At 38.2% G+C, this 22,223-nt stretch overlaps 1 protein-coding gene across 1 annotated transcript in view; it reads left to right on the plus strand.

Moving 5' to 3' along the window:
- The window catches only part of LOC135079004 (ski oncogene), a 39,634-nt gene extending 17,898 nt beyond the window's left edge, over positions 1-21,736 (plus strand). The window contains exon 2 of the mRNA XM_063973622.1: positions 18,262-21,736. Coding sequence (XP_063829692.1) covers positions 18,262-18,762 — 501 coding nt within the window. The 3' untranslated portion in view covers positions 18,763-21,736. The remainder of the gene's footprint in view (positions 1-18,261) is intronic.
- The last annotated feature ends 487 nt before the right edge of the window (positions 21,737-22,223 follow it).

Here is a 22,223-nt window from a genome sequence, read left to right on the forward strand (position 1 = left end):
CCTACAGAAATCTCATGATACTCAATTAGGTACCTACTGTGTTTAAGATTTACTAATTTGTTAAGCATATTATCATATCGAAACCATGTAGGTAGCATATCGGAAGCATGATCAGATAGTGCCAATAATAAAAAGTCTATTTTTTTATTATCTAGTAGATATATTAACTACCTGACGGTATTTTTGATCCCAATTTTAATTAAATTTTTGGATGTTCAGAAAAAAGTACATATTACCAAATAACACCTTTGTTGATGAAACGAATTTAGTGTATTTTATTGTTAATCAATTTAAACTATTATGATATAAATTTAACAACATAAATATTATTATTTACAGTAAAAATGTAAAACTGTCACATCCGTGTCATGCAGTGTCACAGCCGTGTTTACGTAGGCTATTTTGTTTCCTTTCCGAGGGCTTTAAGGTTGTCCATATACATCAAAAGTATGCTTTTGGTTTATACTTTCGATACACATCGCAAAAAGTTTAAAAAAAAAATCTTTAATTTTTAAAAAAAAATTGGCACAAATTTAAGAATGCCCCGCAATTGAACTAAATTAGCGTTAAGATACTAATATGTAACTCAATCCCATCATGTCGTAGAAAAGAAATACAAAATACAAATCCAGTTCTAGTTAGTTCGATCGGCGAAAGTGTATAATTACTTGTATTTTGCATAAAATATCAAGCAACGTGGATACAGATAGAGATCTAGACAGAAAGTTTCCTTTAATAAATACATACAATAAATAAACTGTCTACGGGAAGATGTCTATTTCACTCTAGTAGATACGATCTGATCATCAAGCTAGACTATATTCTAGAGTCGTAGTCTCAAAAGTCGCAAATACACATGTAGCGCCCACTTGTTTCCCGCAAGTTTACTCATACGCTACGTTTGTCGCCGCGCCAAATTTTATAATTAGACGAAATAATATTAGACACTTGTCAAACTTGTACAGGCCCGCTCTTGCGCAATCGGCACTGATTAAAATGCAATACTAAACCGGGAATCGATCAATCATTTGAAACTTGTTTGTGAACATATTGAAAGTAAGTTGAGACATCATCAAAATTATGAGCACGGTTATTTTCTGGAAAATAAACCTCAAATTCACCACCCGAGACTTCAAAACATGTACTGTACTTAATGTAGCTTTATTATTCATTTTATTTGCACGGCAAAGAATGAAAAAAAAGTAACGAAAAAATGGGACAAAAACAATATTAAATATTTAAGAGTAGTACGACTACAATGGCGCCCAAAACAATAGCTCGCCCTCACGAATAACATCCCTGGAGCAGTGTTGAAAGCTCTCAGAATGGAGTTTCCCTAATTAGCAATACCTCATTAACAAATTTTATGCAGCTGGGCGGCACGTGGTGGAAATGTGTCCCAGTGTGGCTGACCCAGATATGGCATTTCATCTCTCCCGAGTGAAGTTTTCAGTCGTCACACTTTTCGAACAGTTTTTCCTCCGTCAGTAAAATAAGCCTATGTATTTCAGTCGTATCTACCTACATATTATTATTAAGTTTTTCATCTAGATTCCAAGGCAAACCTTTTTACACTAAAATTAATATTTTAATTTGAATAACGACAACTTTTCAGTTACGACACCTCTATCCGACCCAACCACCATCGGGTATTATCTGCTAATGTTCACTTCACAATTCTAATTAATTAATTTACTTGAATTCATACAATTTCTTCATTCATTTACACGGTGTTAATAGTACGACGGAATACGATTTAATACAATAGAATAGCTGCTTGGTAAGCGACAGAGCTCCCCATTTCTTTGAAGTATTTAGGCCGCTTTAACATCACATAAAGACCCAACTACTTATTGGTTGCCTAGGTAACTCAATGGTGCTGGAGGCTGTATACTACCTATAGATGACTCCCCGTCTGCCTCCCACTCCCGGGAAACCGGGCCAGAGGGTGGCGGCCCGGGCATAATAATTTTAGCTCGGCGCGCCGACATGGAAATGAAAAATGTGGGCTCTACCACCCTGCTAACGCGTTCACCTGGCTACAATGATATAAGTGTTCGAATGGACCTGTGAAGCGGGGTTCAGGTGGCGAAATTGGACGAAATTGTGTTGGAAGATTGGTAAAGTGTTCGTAAAAGACGAGATCTATTACGCACTAATGCAGGTAGAGTGCTCTATAACTATGTTAGTAAAACATCAGATTGATGTTGGGCAGGCCACAATAAATCGTGACTGAGTCCGTATCTTATGTAAGTCTGAAAAGAAAAGGATCACTATTTAATGGAGCTATCACGTCACGAATGATAAAATCTGAACATGACAGTTCCAATAAATATCTTTTTGTTCAAAAAGACGTGGTGTCGCTGTTGCCATCACTTCATATTCCAGTATTTTTGCATTGAACATTGAGCTTTAGGTCTTGGCACGGATGTTCTCACTAGTTAGTACCTAGTTGCCTAGGCTACGACCTTATTCTTGAGACAATGCCCCCACAATGCCACGACTTGAGTATATTTACGGGCTGGTAAATAATTATGTAAACTAACTGTCGCCAAGCGGAACTCGCGTGGTGCCAGGTTGCGGGAATAAACGCCGTGCGAATAGCAAACACCTAATCGGGTGCAAAGATATACGCTAGGTCAGAAAGTAAGTCCATGAAACGGTTAAGTAGGTACTCAAAGTTTAATAAACAGTGTTGTTGTAAACCTCACTTATCAAACTGGAATACCATTCCCATTTAGCACCATGGACGTCACAGGAAAAAGGAAAATATAGAGTCATAAACAAGATTCCTTTTGAAGCAAGAAATGGATGCGAAATACTTATGTTATGCTTGGTTTACGTAAGCCATGTGTTTCCTGCATATATTATTATTGACAATAGCTGCTCTGCTAGGCTAGCTACAGAAACATTTTTCACGATAAGCAGGGGTACAGTTATTATTACAAAACTTATATTGGAAATAGACTCTCTTTACACTTTTTATATTCTTAATACATAATTTTCCACATGCATGTGTTTTTCATTATTATCATTACCGCACCCAAGCATAATAACCGCTATCACAATACATACATCTCTATCTATTGAATGAAACAGATCCCAAAATATCACCAAACAGGGTAAATTTATTCCGTTCTAGTAGAAATAACGGTAAACTAGGCATTAAGGCACCAAATCTGTGCCGGATGCCCCCAAATAGGTCATCACCCTAGGTTGTTGTTTTCGTCGAACCTAGAGTTAAGCGCACGCGCACGTTTCGTGCCTCATTAGCCCGCTTGCTGGAAATATCGACGTTTGTCGATATTTTAGTGAGGTGACTAAGAACTGTTGTTGTTTTTGTGAATTTTGAGGCCGCAACTTCAATTTTGTGTCTTAAAACTGCAGACCTGCTTTTCTGAAAATTTATTCGTATTTATAGAGCGCGGCGGTTTAATTTACTATTAATGAATATTTGTACAAATTATGTTGTCTGAATTTTAAAAAACGTGTGAATTGTTGGTTTCCCTAAATGCGTACTCCGACTGTGTAATTTTATCCTGCCTGCTTCTTGGATAATTTTTATTAGATTGCCAGATTAAAATAATCACGATATTAATATCGATACTCTTTGAACACCCCTAGTGAGCCCATATAGCCACAGGGGGTTGGATCAACGAACTTAGGCACGTGTCATCGCCTCGAGGACACTCCAAATCTACCCAAGAAGATTAAATTAGTTTTATCGATAACACAATCTTTAAAAATATCGAATATGAGGCATGCTTATTTTTTTTGGTTGTTTGATAATATTAAATTTATCATACCTGTAGCCACATAGATAATTTAGCTAGATTCAGTGCAAAGGCCAAAAATAATGCTAAACATAACAAATACTAAACTTGAGAAAGATGAAAATATGATGGAAAAAAAAGACCTTAAACGTAAAACTACATTTTGTTCTACGCAGTTTTATTAGCCGTATCTTAATTAAAAGTTGTATCGCGCGTAACATGGGGCCTGCAGAAAAGCAAATGAAGTCAGAGACAAAGTAAAAAAAATGTTCATGCCTGTTTTTCAACTTTAACAATGCCTACATTATGAATTTAGGTGCTAATTGCTGCTTGCGGTAAGCATTCTACAGTAAGTACGCATTTTGTAATCAGATATGAGTAGGTATGTAATAGGTAAAAACCCAAAACTTTGATTATCATATTCCCCAAATAGGTAGGCTACTTTTTTGTTTTAAAGAATTCTATGGACGATAAATTTTTATGTACCCGGCTACAAATTATAATCAGCGGACGTGTCGTAATTAAATAAGTAGATGTTTTCAATTGTAATTAATTGCTTCAATTGTATGAGTAAAATCGTAATAGCCGCGTGCGGTAAACCTCAAATGATTATTGCTATTGTAATTAGAAATAAACAATATTATTCAACACCAGTTTTAAGAATTTGTTATTAACACAACGCAGTTCTTCGGCTACCGACAAAGTGTATTTGGAAACAGTTGTGGTTCGTATTTGATTACTATTTAAACATAGTTAGAAGTAATTAACGCAGTCGCTGCTCGGTATTTAACTTAATTCTATTATTCTAATTGATACACTTCAAAGGAGGAGATAGGGGAAAATAAAATTGCTTTAAAGGAATCTAAGTGAAATGTACAAACTGAATAATTTCTAAGTCTAGCAGAATGAAACTGAAGATTATTGTATTAACAATAGGCTAGTTTCCTAAAAAAAATTTTTTAGTCCGTCAATTTTAATATAAATAAATATTGGACACGTATATTTTTAATTGTCAAACAAACAAATAATTACAAAGTTATAGTGCGATGAAGTTCCGTGCGATGTCACAAAGTGCTGCTGGCTGCACTTTTACGCACTCACTGACGTCACGGGCCTTTTCTTTAGAACTTTGGCACGCTTTATCTCTTTACATTTTCATTCGTTTTAAAAAGTGAAAAATATGTGTTGATTAGTTTTTGATAAGCTAACTGACCGGACTAATTAAAACTCTTGCTTTTTACCCAGGAAACATCCCTATTATAATGGAATGCTGGTCACTCCATCTAAAGACTCCGTAAATCAACTCAGATTGCTCGCGTTTACAGTCTTGAGCTATTAATATATTTCGTAGGCATTCTCCTTATAATTGAGCCTGTCGCCAGGGCAATTTTAACACTTTACCGTCAAAAAATACTCGTACGGAAGTGTTTAATTGGTCGCCTGCTGGTATTAATGGCCCTTTGTAAATATTGCCCATTTGTTATCATGGTCACTGACTTGTAATAGCACTTTTTACTAATAAAGATTTTACCATTACAGTTGTTAGCTTTTGAATTCCTTTCCAAATGTTTTAAAGATCTTTATCAATTTAATGGCTTTGAAGACGATCGACATCTAAACTTTTTTTGCACAGACGAAAAATCAAGTAATTATTAGTTGCGATTTTGTAACAAAAAATTACCTTTATCTGAAAGATAATTTAAAACAATATTTTGTCCATGAAAACAAAATGTTGTTTGTGTGATACATTCGTCGATATTTCATGTACATACCAAGCATCTTGTTGCCAAGAATCAACTAGGAAATGTAAGCGTTGGTGATGCAATTTCTGCTCCCATCGTGGTATAAACTCCTTTTCTTATTAGTTAGCTGTCTTCTGTGTTGGTTTTATCCGATTCCATTTACAAATAGCCTGGAATCCTTTCCAAACAGGTAGGTACATACAGCGTGAAATACGGTCTGTTTGGATCCAAGCTGGAATGTTCGCTTTGGAATGCGAGGATATTTTCAGTACACGGTACGCAATGAGGTGTCAACAAGCAGACTACCCGATCCCTGCCTTATTACGACAGCAACAAGATCTACATTACCGCTAATTAGCAATTACTTAGTAAGATACCACATTTGCGTACGTAACTACGTACTACGACATTTCTCACTTCCTACTTGTTTGTGAGTTATGGTTTCTTGGATTCCTATGAGTTTCACAGCTAATAAATAGTAGGAAAGTACGAATTCATAATAAATGAGCCGGTAATTAATTCTGCTACACTGTACGCCAGTTGTGGTGTTAACTTTTAACTGAATTGCATTAACGTTTTGAAATGTTTTGCAAATATTATTCATAGGCCCGTGTACAAACTGAAATACTAAGTTTAAACTCAACAAGAAGGCCATTCAAACGAGGCTGTCCATAGTGTCCATACATAGAGAAGCTTCTCATTTTTTATGTCTGTACCATTTTTGAATTAATAATATTAAGTACATTAAAATTAATGTACCTAATACGTAAACTGCAAAAGCATCCTAAAGACTTCTCTATCTACGTCAAAGAAAATGACAAATACTAAGTTTTATTTTACTAGTTTTGCACGATATGCAGAACAACAACATCACTAATCCTACAACTAGGTACTGAGTATACGTATACACAGTAAGTAGAAGTACCTAATCAAAGAAGAAATTCTGGCTCTGGTAGAGCTACAGTAAAATCATGTAGCCGAGAAGTTGTAGTTTTTGGAGTATCTATTATAAGGAGAGAAATTGATTGGAGACCAATGTATGGAATTGAAGATTACAATCGTATAGCAAGTAGCAAGTGTAGCAACAGTAAGGTTATAGCCTCAGATCATAGAAGAGGTTATAGCATTCCGGATGAGACCTCATGTGACAAAATTATCCTTTTTTCAAAGAGCTAAAGCTTACAATAGTTTACTTGTTTATGAGAATCCAGTAAGTGCCAAAACTGTCCCTGAAACTGTCTGTGCCTAACCTAAATATCTCAAATGCCGTGTACACGATAATGCGCGTCGTAGAGCCACCGCGCTCTGTCATTGGACCAGACCGAAGGCGCGGCGCGACCGCTCACTTCTCACGATAGGACCGACTCGATAGTAGGTAGGTACTAGCGATTAGCGTGTCTTGGAATGTGTTGGTAAAAACAACAATCTAGCTGAATACCTAACCCACGTAGGTAATTCCAGGAAAACTTTGAGATGTTACATTAAACTACTTCGTCCAAATGTCTAAAATTGCGTTTTATTTGCAGTCTTCTAACTACAACAATAGTCGTCAGACATGTTATATTGCGGGTAGTTTACAATATAACACCGCTAAATTTTTAATAAAATTGTTAAAAAAAAAAAAAAAATTGTTTGAACTTGCAAAACTCTACCATCCTGTTTGATGTGAAGTAACCGGTAGACGAAACTTTCCTTCCCTATTATGAAATGTACATTCTTTGTAAGTCAAATTCAGAATCAGCAAGGCACCACATCATCCTTTTAGAATTGTCAATATCCTGACTTCGTTTCGAAGCCTGAATATTGTAAGTTATGTGTGATCTTGAATGCAGAATAATCGCGAAGGTCGCCCGAGCCGTGGGAACTGCAGTGAGCGAGCAGGTGCGACGGAGGCCGCTGGACGTGCCGCGAAACGTAATGGTCGTTGGTGGTCGGGCTGAAGTGTTGAAATTGATCGAAGATCTGAGAAATCAATTGGGGCAACGGAAGATGGGAATAATCCCGTGTAAATCAATATAGTGCCTTGCTTTGAAAATTATAAATAACTTAAAAAAATAGAACTGCCTAAGGCGGGAATTTACAAATTAGTTTAAGATGCGACTCTTAACGCTTAAAATTAAATAACTATAGTGCCTTGCTATTTGGATCTAAAGTAAAGCTGTGGATCCTCCATCAAAAACATAGTACCTATGTTGGTCGTCACAAGTCACAAGATATCAGAAACAACTAGGGAATTAAATTACTGACTACTCGTACACTAGAAGATGAGGAAAACGTACGGTATTTTTAATTCAGTAATATAGAGCTTCCTTTTCACATGTGACCTTAACTGTGTCAGAAATAGACGTCCCATTCAAATGTTCTAGAAGATTCTAGATAAAGTGATGTTACACAAAAGAGGTCTGTCAAAACATTGTGTTTAAAATTTATAAGCAAGCGTTGTATGAAGATATTGTGACACAAATGCGCCGCTTCTATGCCTCAAAAGAGTCGGGACAAGATAGTATCTGTGTATGAGTTAACGAGACAATAATATGTCGTGTATGTAGCGTAGATCACATAGTTAGATGACTATCTAAATGCATGGTATACGTCTATCTCCGTGAATGTAAATACGTGCTGTATGGAGGCTTCAGTATCATTGTACAAGTAAATTGTTCATCAGAAAAGTTGTTTTTAGCTTCAAAAGTTTTTCCAGATCTTTCTTGGATCAAACTTACTTTACGAAGTGGTTGAACAGTTTTCATGGAAAGCTAAAAATTCCATGCCTATGACTTCTTTGCGTACTTACTTCATTAACTTAATCTTCTTTCGCGGTAATTAGAAGATATAAATAACATTCAGAAGTGTTTATCATCATCTACTGCAATGCCTCAATATTACAACATAGTGGGTTCTTTTGTGTACCTACCTTATCCTCTAACTAACAAACTCTCTACGATCAATCACTTCAATCCGAGTCGAAATATATTTCTTTCAATCCCATCTAAACCATGTTAGAGCCCCGAGCAATTTGTTTGTAAAATTCGAAAGTAGAGCCGTATCGTAGACGAGGTAGCGGCGCGTGCGTCGTTCCCGAGCGGCTGTCACGCACACGTAATTGCACCCTGGCGCTTGCGCTGGTATGGTTGAGACTGCAAAGAAAAGTAATTTAACGTTGTTTGTTACTTTATCAGACACACTAAAATATCGCGTCATCGACTTAAATAACCCCAATTAAACAGAGATATCGTTAATGAATTCTAGAACCTTGAGTTATTTTGGGAAATGCTTATCTTTCAAGAAGTTCCATTCCACAAATCTTAGTGCGCAACGTTATCAGTTTGCTTGACTTCTTGAGACCCGAGGCGATTCCTCCCTCCGTCACTGCTCCCACAGATTCTAGCTGTAACAACTTATCCTATCCTACTAAACACTTAGGCTGTCTTCGCTCCACTTTGATCACCTGGCCTTGATCACCCAGGTGATCATAGTGGACTCCAAGCGACAATTTGGTGACCTTTGATCACCCATGGATAAGATGACCTGGGTGATCAAAGTGAAATCCAGTTTAATTAATATTTTAGTTTCCTTTGATCGCCTATAAATAAATTACTCCTCTGAATAGTCACATACACAGATGTCCAATTATTTGTTGCGGGTTTTAAAAAATATCAAAAATGTTACAAAACAAAATATGTAAGTACAACAATTGGACAATGAATAAATCACACCTCCTCTGAATAGCCACTATTCAGAGGAGGTGTGATTATTATTCATAGGATTAAAGGAAACTAAAATAGTAATTTAACTGGAGTCCACTTTGATCACCTGGGTGATCAAAGCCTATGGTGATCAAAGTGGAATAGACAATTTTTTCTGAGTTTCCCTTTACAGCCCAAGTGGCCACAGGTGAAGCCGCTTGAGGCTATCCAAAGGTGTAATTTAGAGATACGATGCATTGATACACCCGCATTAACGTTACGGTAGCAAATTGCCGCATCGCTCGAGAAGCAAGTAACTGTGTTTTAATCTACCAGTTACCGTTGACGGGGCTGAGGTGTTGAACCTGCTCTTTGTTCATAAAGTACGAGGCATTTGCATGCACGTAAATGTACTGACGACAACATAATATCAAGGTAGACAGAGGCATCATAAGCAGTGGGTATAAGACTAAGTGCGATTTTTCAACAAAAGTAGAGTTGTGAACTTTTTTCCTTAAATTTTCTTCGTGAAGTACGTAAGAGATAAGAACGTGGAGAAAACAACTTCACTTTATTTTCTTTTGCATGATTCTTTTTGGATTTCTATGGATTCAAAGTTCAAACGTTCTTAATAGAATAAGGGTAATTAAAATGTACAGCTTTGTCAGTTCCTCAACTAGTTAAGTGAGTATGGGTTTACATCAATATTTATAATGATTAAGGCTTTGGTGACATTGTTGTAAAATTCTTAATTGCTGGAAAATTAAATAAAAATAGCCAACGAGTCTCTAGCAGAGGCTTAAGTTTTCGAAGTATGGAAAACTTTTCCGGATCAGTATCAAGCGCATTGCTCCTCAAATCTGTTAAAATTTTGTTAACGATAAAGATTGTTTGTGAATGATTCATTTACTATCGGTTACTTAAATATTTCCCAAAATGGCTTCGAGCGTATTATTTATCAAAGGCGAGCACGACAAAATTAAATGAATCGCGCGAGCAGTAGCACGACCGAGTGAATCAATATACAGAGACCTTCAAGACTGGGCGTCTTTTATAACAACGATATGATCTCCAGTAAAAAGCTTTATTGAATTCGTTAACAAATACCCATTTATCAGATATCAAGGATAAATAAGTCTAAGGCGTAATAGTGCGAAAGTCGTGACATTTCGGCTTACAGTTATCCGATTTGATCGAAGAGGGCAATTAAAGATATCTGTCCGCTTGTTTTATCAACTAAGCAATTATCTTTAAGTCTGATATTTTTATTTATTAGCCTTTTAATACTGATCTGTTTGCTTTAGGTTTATTATTTTAGTTTATTACTTACGAAAACGTGCTCATTGCACGTGCTTTTAAATAGATTATTTCTTTTGTCTTATCGCACTCGAGACTGACTCTACCTACCTATTATGTCTCCTTTTACATTTTACATAGGCCTCTCTCAAACTGCTCTACTATGGCTTCAGATTTTCAACCGTCTTCACATAATATTCAGTTTGTACGAATCACCCTTCAGTCATAGATAAATCCAGACTCTACATAATATACTTATATCGTCGACATGGCAATAACGTTTGCTTCCAATCGTTTTTTCGTGAATTATTGTTAATTTGATAGAAATAATAACAGTATTTTCTTCCTTATTATGGGGAAATGTCTCTTAAATCAAAATCGTCGTTGACTAATCTATCAACATTACATCTCAAAGCTGAAGTAGCTGAATGTAAGGATTTTTGGAAGGGTAGACTAGGGGAATTGAAGTTAGTATGAAAATGAGTCGTTTTATAGATAAGATCATTGATAATTTTGGTATGTTGAGTTGTAAAAGCAATAAAAAACCCGACTCTACGAGTGCAAAGCCGTAGGCAACAGCTAGTACTATACATAATTCATACGAGGACTCATTGATTGCCCGGCAGACTAACATGCTACAACTGCCACACTACGGCACCCCAAAAGAAGGGGTTTTCAATTTTGGGACCGTTGGCATACGTCTTACAATGCCATGACGACAACGTTTGTTTACTTCAATTTCCAGATTAGATTCTAAGTGGCTTCCGTAGAGTGTAATTTAGCTTGGCTGGCGTCGTCGTCTGGTGGGTTGACCTTGGTCGTTTAGGGGTGTTGCCGAGGCGTCTGGCCCCCTCCCCCATGCCCCCAGGGTGCGATGCGTCGGCCCGCGCCCCGCTTGCGTAATAGATATTTTTACTCTGTAGCTAGCTAAATTATGCTATTCAGTCTGAAGCATTTTCTTCGTGCGAGAAAACGGTACCGAAACTGTAAACTTTTCTACTTTATTTTTAAGCAGTTGCACGAGTAATGTAAAAATATTCTCCAACATTTCTGTGTAACAACTAAACACCGCAGCCATTACTTGCGGTTGTTGCTTGTTAACTTTAGTACACGTTTTATGGGTTCGAAAACACCAGTTGCCTATTAAAAATGTACTGGCGTATTTTGTAAATATGTATGATCTGTAACGTTATTGTACTACTAATTAGACCACGTCATAAATCCGTAATTAAGTTGTAAAAGCCGGTGAAAATCTCAATAAAAGCAGCCGTCTAGAGATTGGGATAATAATAGTGGTTGTCTAAATGAGGAATGCGGCATCGGTTCGTCGTCCCGTTACGCACTAAATCAACAAACATGTTTTAATTGAATCGCGGATGATCTGCGCACGCGGTTATTTGCTGTTCGCGTCGTTTCTCGAGCGTTGTCAAAATAAATACACGTTCATTGAAAGCTAGGCTGGTGCAGGGTTGCCGCGAGGAGCCAACATTTACTGTGATGTAAGGTAGTATAGAAAATGCTTCCCTGCCCTCCGCGCGCGAGTTGTATGTTAGAGCGCCAGAAGGTAAACGTTCCAAAAGTCTGCATTCAACTTCCGCGCGAACCGTGCATAAATTTTCACTTCATAATGCAGATTTACGATTGTTTGTCCATATAATTTGAATCTAAAGTAGGTAGAGGTCTTTTATGTTAGCTCTCAGGCTTCTTGCAATCTTATGAAGCTCTGTAAATAAAACCTAAATGCCAACTGCCATTCTTTATTGCGACTACGCCGATTTGAACTTTAAATTGCTTTACAACAATTTATTCCTTTATTATTAGCTTTCAACGTTTACAGAACTTCGTGAGAGTTCAAACGTTTATTAAAGTGACTTGGAAACTAACACCAATCGGTGGCAAAATATCATTATTTAGTATTTAGCCTACCTACCTATTCCTATAGCCATCTAATGTATCTGATTTCCTAATTTAAAGGCACTATCGATGTCTATTAGGCTTAAAACATCTATGAATGCTTTATGAACCAAATCCAACGGTCCAAAAATTCATGATAATGTTGTTCAAGCATTCAGAACGTTCTATAATCAACAAGAACATTATCAAACAAAATGGCGTATCTTTTGTTTAAAACTGCGCGAGTTCTTATCTTGTTTTGGTATAGAGGCCCCATGTTATGACGGCTTTGAGAAATGGCTTGCAGACGATAACCTCAAGTAAGTAGGTATTACGATAACTTTAATTTGCCAAGTAAACAAAGTCGTTGTAAATACGTCCGCTCTATCCGATAAAACTGTATTAATGCCTAAAAACATTATTAATTATCTACAGCGAAGGCTGTTATCGCGGTTGTTTTTAATATCTAACTTAACATGAGTGTCTGCGTAATGACGTTCAGTTCGATATGAATCTACAAGATCTTCTATCCATTAGTCTTTTTAGAACAAACCACTTTTTTATTTCGGTAGGTATGTGCCATTCCAATAGGTCAGCTATTTTTAGATCGCCACATGTAGGTAGGTTCGAGGTGTCTCTCTGTAGAGTTATTGATTGCTTGGGAGAGATTCGTGGAATGGGAGATACACAGTAATTCCGGTACACACATTAAGGCAGTCTGCATACGCAATACTGATATTTATTGAAATCGTTTAGTGTCAAATTAATTACTTAACTTATTTATAGTCATGCTACATTTGAAATGGGTTTGGGTATTCTTAGGACATTCCGAAATAAATCAAAAATTCCTTTGACAAATGGGAATCTCAGAAAAAGTTAAGGTCGAATCTGACTCTTTTTGGTGCTCTAGTGCCTGGTGGAAACCCTCACTTCGTAACGCTACATTACGGTCGTCAGGGCGTAATGGACTTTCGCGTGAAATGTTTTGTCTATCCCACGATGTTTGCTTGGGCAAGCAGGCCGCCATTCAAATCGTCATTCATTCCACCGCTGTTGTAAACTGACTGGAAATCGGGAGTTGTATTTTTGTTTAATGAACTTAACAACTGTTTAATTTACCTCCATTTGTTTGTAACATTACCGTCTTCTGCAGTTCCCGTCTATTATTGATCCAACCTGAAAAAACAACACGAGGAAACTCATGCGACCGAATTATTAAGATGCAGAAGAACCCTTTTATTCAGTTGCGCCTGCGGCAGTAAATTACGAAACTTTGAAGGAAAAACTCACAACGTTCCATTACGCGCATTAACGCAGCACATCTCGCTTCCATAATGAAGGCACGTGCTAAATTGCCGCCAAGTAGGCCGACAGCCCCGCGCCCACTCTGCCCTGACCCCCGAGATCCCATTGACCTGTCTCCGCCGCGCCCTTAAGGCCGGGTAGCAGAGAAAATGGCGAAAATGAGGTTTTCATTTTTCATTTTTGAGGTACTAAACAGTAAAATTAAAGGCTAAGATTTTTATTGGGCATAGTTGAGGATATTTTCTAGGGCTATTAACGGATGGAAACACGATTTGATGAAGTTGACTCGATAGAATAAATTCCCAAAGTTACCTCTATTCATTTTCTATTTATGGTTTTATTTTTAAAATAAGCGATTTGAGATTCTAAATCTTTTACTAAACTAAAGTTCAGAAATAACTTGAGGGCTTTTAACGGATGAAATTTTTATATTGCGTCTTATTTAGTTACTATGTTAAAAAATGTGGAAAAAATCGTCCATGACGGCTTGGACAATCTCAATCAGTCGCGCGGTGGCGCTTACGGAGGACGGACGCGTGTCAGTTTTTTGGCCGTGACAGTTCGCGATTTGTCAATATTTTTGACAATGATGACTTTGATGAGTCACAGTATAATAATATCAGTGTTACTGGAGAAAGCTTAAATTTTTGATAATTAAAAATTATCAATTTTGTCTACCTATTGAAATTTAAATCGTTCGCATCCTTTTAAACGAAGACTCTACTCATGATACATAGTACATTCCTCAAATATGAGACAAAACCAATGAGTTAAAATTACATTTTAATAGTACCTACATACAATCGTCTTACACTCTTTAGAAGAGCACACTGACACAAATAAATAATAAAAAATACTGTCTAAGGTCTGTAGCTAAAGGTCTAAGCTGTAAGATAGAAGAATCTTCTAGCCAAAAAGATGGCAGATGCAGCAGATGTCAACGGATTTAAAACTGGAGTTCATATGACTCCTTGTAGACTTGAGTCTCTAGAGCGTCCCTTCCTCCACCATGCGTAAGAATTTTCACAAAAATACTGTCTAAGGTCTGTAGCTAAAGGTCTAAGGCCTCAGCCTCGAACTTAGCGGGCAGCGGGGCGGGAGCGGCGGCGGCGCTGGAGCGGGGCGGGCAACGCAGACCCGTTCTCGAAACAAGCGGGCAGCTCGCGCGGCGCTTTAGCGGCGAAGTGTTGTGTTCGGGGTTGTGTTGTCGAGATATTTGTTTTTATTCGCAAACGAAATGTCTGAACAACGGCGACAATTTTATTTCGATTCAAATTTATTCCTAACGCTCGATTTATTGTGGGCAAAAGAAGGAGTGCGCTCCCCGCTCGATGCCCGCTCCCTCGCCGCTGCCCGCTCGTTGCCTGCTGCCGCCCCGCTGTTTTCGAGAACCGGTCTATTTGATTTTACGCATAAGATCCTGCCGCTCCCGCGCCGCCGCCGCCGCCGCCCCGCTGCCCGCTAAGTTCGAGGCTGAGGCCTAAGCCGTAAGATAGAAGAATCTTATAGCCAAAAACATGGCAGATGCAGCAGATATCAACGGATTTAAAACTGGAGTTCATGTGTATCCTTGTAGTTTTGAGTTTCTAGAGCAGTGGTTCTTAACCTTTAAGTCATGAGGGACCATTTTACCAAATTTCTGTCTTGTCAGGGACCACCTCATAATCGGTCAAAACCAGTTTGACTGCAAAAATCAGTTAAAAGTGGTTTTGACCAAGGTGTGCAAGTGCACATCGTGGACCACTTGAAATGCCTCCAGGGACCACCAGTGGTCCGCGGACCACCGGTTAAGAACCACTGCTCTAGAGCGTCCCTTCCTCCACCATGCATAAGAATGTTTCAAAAATACTGTCTAAGGTCTGTAGCTAAAGGTCTAAGCTGCAAGATAGAAGAATCTTCTAGCCAAAAAGATGGCAGATGCAGCAGATGTCAACGGATTTAAAACTTGGAGTTCATGTGACTCCTTCTAGACTTGAGTCTCTAGAGCATCCCTTCCTCCACCATGCGTAAAAGTTTTCCAAAAATACTGTCTGAGGTCTGTAATAAAAGTCTAAACTGCAAGATAGAAGAATCTTTTAGCCAAAAACATGGCAGATGCAGCATATATCAACGGATTTAAGACTGGACTAGCACCACCTTGCAATGTCATCCTCTCATTGTGATCTGTAATGTAAATTATTTTTAAAATGTATTTAAAAAATAAAATGTTCGTTTTATTATTTCAATAATCTGACTACTCAACTCAACTACACTACACAAACACCTTTGTTCGCAACTGTACTGACGAAACCTCTATATTATACCGTTCATTTAAGATGGCAAGCTGCGGTAATGCACTCCAGGTAACCGTGTGTGATGCTTTAAATTGCTCATAGTGATTTTCGATAAAGAGCCCCGTACATACGTTATACATAAATTATGGAAAGAAAACACCCAGACCAATACAAACAAATATGTATGCAATTTTAGTATGATATTTTTATTTATTAATAAACAAAAAGACTGAACAAAATTGATGCGTGTACTGATTAATGTAATTAACCACATGCAAAGCTTTGTGAATTGCAACAACTATAATTTATTATCCAAGCTCTAAATAATCGCTACTACGAGTAACTGATCATAAAATGTTTTTCCAATCGCTCAAGCTCCCGAGGATCTACCGATAGGTCGGGTGACGTAATCTTGAAATTCTTTTAGCCGGCGCGGAACTTCCGGAAGGTCGGGTGACGCCACGCCTCTTTGAACCGTGTTTACTTTGGCAGTTATATTCTATATTTATTCGATTCTAAAATATATTCCCAAAAATTTTGAAAGTTGTTTTAATTTGTATCACTTGGATATGATTTGTATTAGAAAGTGCTGTGAGTGTGACGCTTGAACGGAAGGAAGTCAACCTAACCTAACCAACTGCGTATTTGTAAACTGCGTATTTCTATACTGTGTAGCCGCGAGAGCTCTTTGGCGCGCTGTCTTCGGCGAAGTATTGCGCGCGCAGATTTTGACAGCGCGAAATACCTACTTTAGCAGAAATACCAAGCCTTAACGACAGGCGGAAGCAAGTCGCGGGGGCGGCAGGGAAGTTCAAAACACTCTGGTCGCCGGTTCTCTGCAGAGGAGACTCCTTCCCCCCGTACCATAAATGTGAAGTAATATCTAAGAAATGATTCAACGTGAAAACGGACGTCAACTCTATGGAGAATTCTTGCTTGATGACATAACAGGAAAGGAGGGGTTTTAACACCCCATAACGTTTGAGCATTACATAAGTCTATTGAAAGCAGTACTTACTTGTAGAATGTGAAACTCCTCAAGAACGTCAATATCAAGGAGAGGATAATGATTCATCTCCTGGGGCTAGTCTGTCACTAATGCCTTAATAATTAGAAGCACATAATACCAAACATACTGTACCTAGTTACTTTTATTGTTTTTGTAAAGTTCAAGAGGTTGGTTATTCAAAACCAGGCACTTGTTCAGAAATATTCGCTACGAAAAGGCTGGTTTTTCCAACTAACAATAATATTCTAGGGTTTATTCCTTAAATGGGTGTTCAACGCCCCACGCGACTATGTAACGTTTAGTAAGATAGTGGTAGGAGGCCCCCCGCTGTTCTCTCATTATAGCCATTGTCAGAGGCGTTTCTGAACTGCCGCCGTTTTTGTAAACATGTACAACTTGAAGTTTTAACGATGAAACTTTACACGTAAATAAGCTGTGTACCTGTAGGGAGAAAAGTTAAGTTTGGTTTGGCAACTAAATAATCGATAAGTTCTGGTGTGGGCGGGAGGCGAGTTTATCATTTAATTTGGGAATCCATTCAATGAGGCTGTAGGCAGGTGGCGATATTTCGATATTAAGAATCCATTAACGTTGTACAAGTAGGCTCTTGACTGTTCTCTTTTCTTAATGAACATGGGATTTATCTCCATGGCAATGTTTTTTGCCTTCATTTTAGCCATCATCTATCAAGCCTCTATTTCCATCATCTATGCTACATTCACCTGTTTCTTTTGCATTGCAAATGTTGCAAACTTAAAGTTAGATGCGATATCTATACCGATACCTTTGGTTAGGGCGAGGCCTGTCTCGGTGTCGTCTGCCCCCGGCCGCGACCTACATCGCGGGTCGCGGGGACGTCTGCCACCCGGGACCCCCTCCTCCCAGACCAACAGCCCACCTGCATTACGTAAGATGAATGTGCTGTGCACACAGCCCATAGCATGAGGCTGTCTGAAAAACATTTTGAAAGATAACTCCGATGTTTATCTTAGTAGATGATTAGTATTTTTTTTTCACGTAGAGTCAACTAGACCCAATCCTAAATGATTTTCCTAGTTCCTTCAAATCCACTTCCACGCTTGTCTATTTGTCTGGATAATTAAGTTCGCTACGTTCGCCAAAAGATAAGCGCTGACGTATAGAAGGTCAACATTTATTGGACATTTACGCAGGGGCGTCTTGGCATAGAATGTTTGAATTAATGAGACTTGTTTAGTTTCTATTTTAAGCGAGATATGAACGCGTGGAATTTGCCGGATATTAACATTTCTGTTCTGTCTATTCCAGGTGGTGGAGACGGTGACATGCAAGCCGGAGCCGCCGGACTCGCCGCCGAAGAAGGCGCGCGGGGAGGACTACGGCTACGCGTTGTATCTGGACCACTACGCGCACCTGCAGTACCGGTCCATATCGGCGTTCCGGCCGTGGGGCAAGCGCGAGCCGGCGCTGCAGAACCCCGAGCGGGTGGTGCGGGTGGCGCACTGCACCAGCTTCGAGCGCGACTACCAGCCCAACGTGGCGCTGAAGCCGCTCACGCCGCCGGTGGATGACGTCACGTCGTCCACGTCGCCGCCGCCCACCGAGCCGGAGCTGGCGGCACGGCTGTTGGACGCCGACGCGCGGCTGGCGGAGCGCGCGCGGCAGCTGGACGAGCGCGAGGCGGCGTTAGCGCGGCGCGAGGCGATGCTGGACGAGCGCGAGGCGGCGCTGGCTCGGCGCGAGCGCGCCTCGTCGCCCGCGCCGCCCGCGCCCGCTCTCAAACAGGAGGACGGCGAGCCGCCCTGTTGACCGACGCGGGTCATCACCCGCCTGCGACCGCTCGCCATGAACGCTCAGTGACATTGCGTGTTCAGAGTACAAAGTTTCGAGGTGCCGACCGCGAGCCGGCACCGTGTAAATAATCTTCAGATTTTACTTTCTCAATATTTGGGATGCTGCTCGTCTATGAAATTCGTATTGAGAACTCTACTATTTATACTCTTGTACTGTGCGTTGTGGATAATTTATGTGATGAACCCGTCTCGGTGCCGACGTACATAAATTATTCAGTCCGATTTGCCACAAATATACAGTAGCTAGAACAGAAACAATAGATGTTGTACATAATCATATCAATCAAGTACAGTTTTATGAAAGTATCGTTTTGTACATTTTACAGTGTTGTAGTCTCTTGCGCGTGCCATTCTGGAGGTACCTCTGTTACCTTTCATGTAACCTCAGTCTGTGCTTTTCAATACTTAACAAAATACTCACAATAATATACATAGTGAAATAGTTATACAATTACATAAGCATAATTTATACAGGGTTATTCTTAGGTTTTTATTTTGCGAAATGTACATACAGATAAGCATCCCTATGTATTAAGTTTACTACTTCAGTTTCCACCGTATACTCAACATACACATCAAAAGTACAGTGACCGCGTCATTATGAATTATATTAGTTTATTTTTAAGCTAAATAACTCTGTATAAACCTCAACCATACCAAAAATAATGAAATATTTAGTGATTTCACACGTGAATTCAATACAATATGTCTTGTCTCAATCAACGTTACTATTTAGGAGATTGTAGAAAAACGCAATTTTTCTCACTACTTCTGACTTTACGGCACTTTTAATGATACCCATTTTGTGAGGGTATTATTTAATTTTAGTTGTGCCTAAATAAGTTCATAAGTGTAATAACGCTTACAGCTGTCTTACATTGAATATTATTTACAATTCGCGTATTTAGAATGGGACTGTAAATGTTAACTTACCCTCGCTCGCACACTGTGCCGTGTGAGCGGTGACCCTAAACGCTAAAGTTTTTCATCCCATTATTTATGTATTTTCGCAGGTTATACAAAAATGATACTATTACATGCGAGACAGCTGATACTTTAATATATTTAACAGTAAATTCTATTGTCCTGGCTGACAAATTAAAAATAAGGGAATTATCCCAAACTCTACCTCATTGTAAATAAAAATTTTGGCTAAAATTAAGAAAATTCTTGTTAAGCTGATGTTAATTTTAGAATTCGATTTTGATTGAGCCTATACTGAAGCAATAATTTCTATTATGTGAAAAAAATATTAAACTCACTGCCTGATGTTGTAAATTTCCTAACGTTAATGTAGAAGATGAATAGGATGAAAGTTAGGTAGGAAACTTCTGCTTCCACGATACCAAGTCTCCGTATCTACCGCCTTTTAATGGCAACTTTGCCATATTTTATCGAAATCCTATTCATACTTCGGAATATTTTAGGTATCAGTGCTATTTTAACCAACGTACATCTTGTAATTATGTATACTGCCTTCTGCTTGCTTGATCAGTTTTAGTATTCTCAGCAAGCTAATGATATTGACAAATATTTGCAGCTTAATAAATACGAGTATTTAGCCTTTCAGAATAGGATATTGTAATGAATTATTCCTTTTTGATTTCCAACAGTAAACTTTATTACTTTAATTTTTCGTCACAATAAAAACTTGCCATGCATTTTAGAATATTATTATGCTACATATAATCGCAACATTGAAACGAGTTTATCCAAAAAATAAAACATCAACCTGAAATGAAGTCACCTGATAATTTCTATTCCTGCATCGTGTCAGAAGTACCGCCAATGCGGTGTAGCCTTTGCCAGTAACTGTGCATTTTTTTATTGCATATTTTTTGTGACTGAGCAAGATTCTTTTTTTATTAAGCGTAGCGTGTCGACAGACACAAAATGCGAATGGCGACATTCGACGTGATTTCGTGTGATTCTCATAGCAGTCTATGATTAGAAGCCATCTGTTGTGTTAGTACCAATCTACTTTAGGTATAATCATGGTGAGCATATTGTAATAAATTAGAATTGGTGCTAGCACCAGTGTTTTACCGATACATTAAGGCTTATTTTACTGAAGCTAGGCAGAATGAAGCCATCTCGAAATTTCCAGAATGCAGCATGTTGTACTTTTATGCGATAAGCTGTAATGTATCGTTAAAATTCTGAGGCCCAAGGAAGTAGTTAACCGACTCGGTAGTCAGGGCGTGTAGAGCGCAATAAAATTGTGAAGCGATTGTGAAATTTAATTTCACAGAATGTGTGACTGTTAATCTTTTGGCCAAGCTCAAATTGTTTAAAGAATATAATTTATTTCTTTTATGATGATTTTCCTTTCAAAGAGTGCTATGTTACATTAGTTAGGTAGTTGTTATAAGTTCAGTTCTAGGTTAGGTTATATCTCTAGTCAGAGACTTTTTGAGAAAATAAATTACCATTTACTTATTAATATATTATTCAAATAGGTACCTACTGTAAGCGAGTGTAATAAGAATAACTTATTGTTTAAATAATTAAATAATGTAGCGTAGGTAATTAGAAATGGACTGTATGTCTTATACACATTAAGTTATTTTAAAATTCTGAAACTTTTCTATCAATGCTTTGTTAATACGTATTTTGGTGCTATGATATTTTTGGCTTGGCTAACTTAGTGTTAAATTGTATAAAAGTTAATATTTTTAGTATTGGCAATTATTTTTGGTTTTTAAAGATGTTTTATCATTTTATTGTTTGGAGTTATTATAAATGACTTATTTTAGTTTGCATCAAAATTAGTGGCTTGGCCATTTTGAAACTAAAATAATGCTTTAATTATTAGCGTAGGCTGTATATTATTGTTGCGTTGGTAGAAAAGTTTCCAGAAGGATGTCGTCTCTCACTGTCTTCATTCAAATAAAATATGAAATGGTGCTAAATAAATACCTGACAAATGATCTTGGCTTTCCTTTCTAAAACTACGAACGAGCTCGTTAGGTTGTATCGTTTTAATGAGTGATAAACAAAGATATATTTTGAGATTAAGAACAACAGACAGTGAGGGGCCGATGTGTAAATAGTGTTTGTTTTAAAATTTGCTGCGCACGAGTGTGCCAGAAGCGGAGGCGTGGTATTCGTCGCACGCAACTGAACTGTCTCTCACCTATTACTGAGGCAACTATTAATTTTAAAATAGATATTACAATGAATATTGTACGTAATGGAGATCCATTTACCAATGTCAACGGTTACGGTTTTGACGGAAAATAACTTAAATTACAGACTAATTTAGATTGAGACTTCGTTTGATAAAGTCTCTTTTTGTTCGTCTTAATTTAGTAGTAGTGGCATTGCCATTATGGGTGCAGTCCTGTTGTCCCCCCTGCTTGGCCCCCCTGGGGGAGCCAACAGGATTTCGAAATCCTGTTGTCCCCCCTGGCTAGG

Source organism: Ostrinia nubilalis, chromosome 15, assembly GCF_963855985.1.
Source record: "Ostrinia nubilalis chromosome 15, ilOstNubi1.1, whole genome shotgun sequence".
In the NCBI taxonomy this organism is placed as follows: domain Eukaryota; kingdom Metazoa; phylum Arthropoda; class Insecta; order Lepidoptera; family Crambidae; genus Ostrinia; species Ostrinia nubilalis.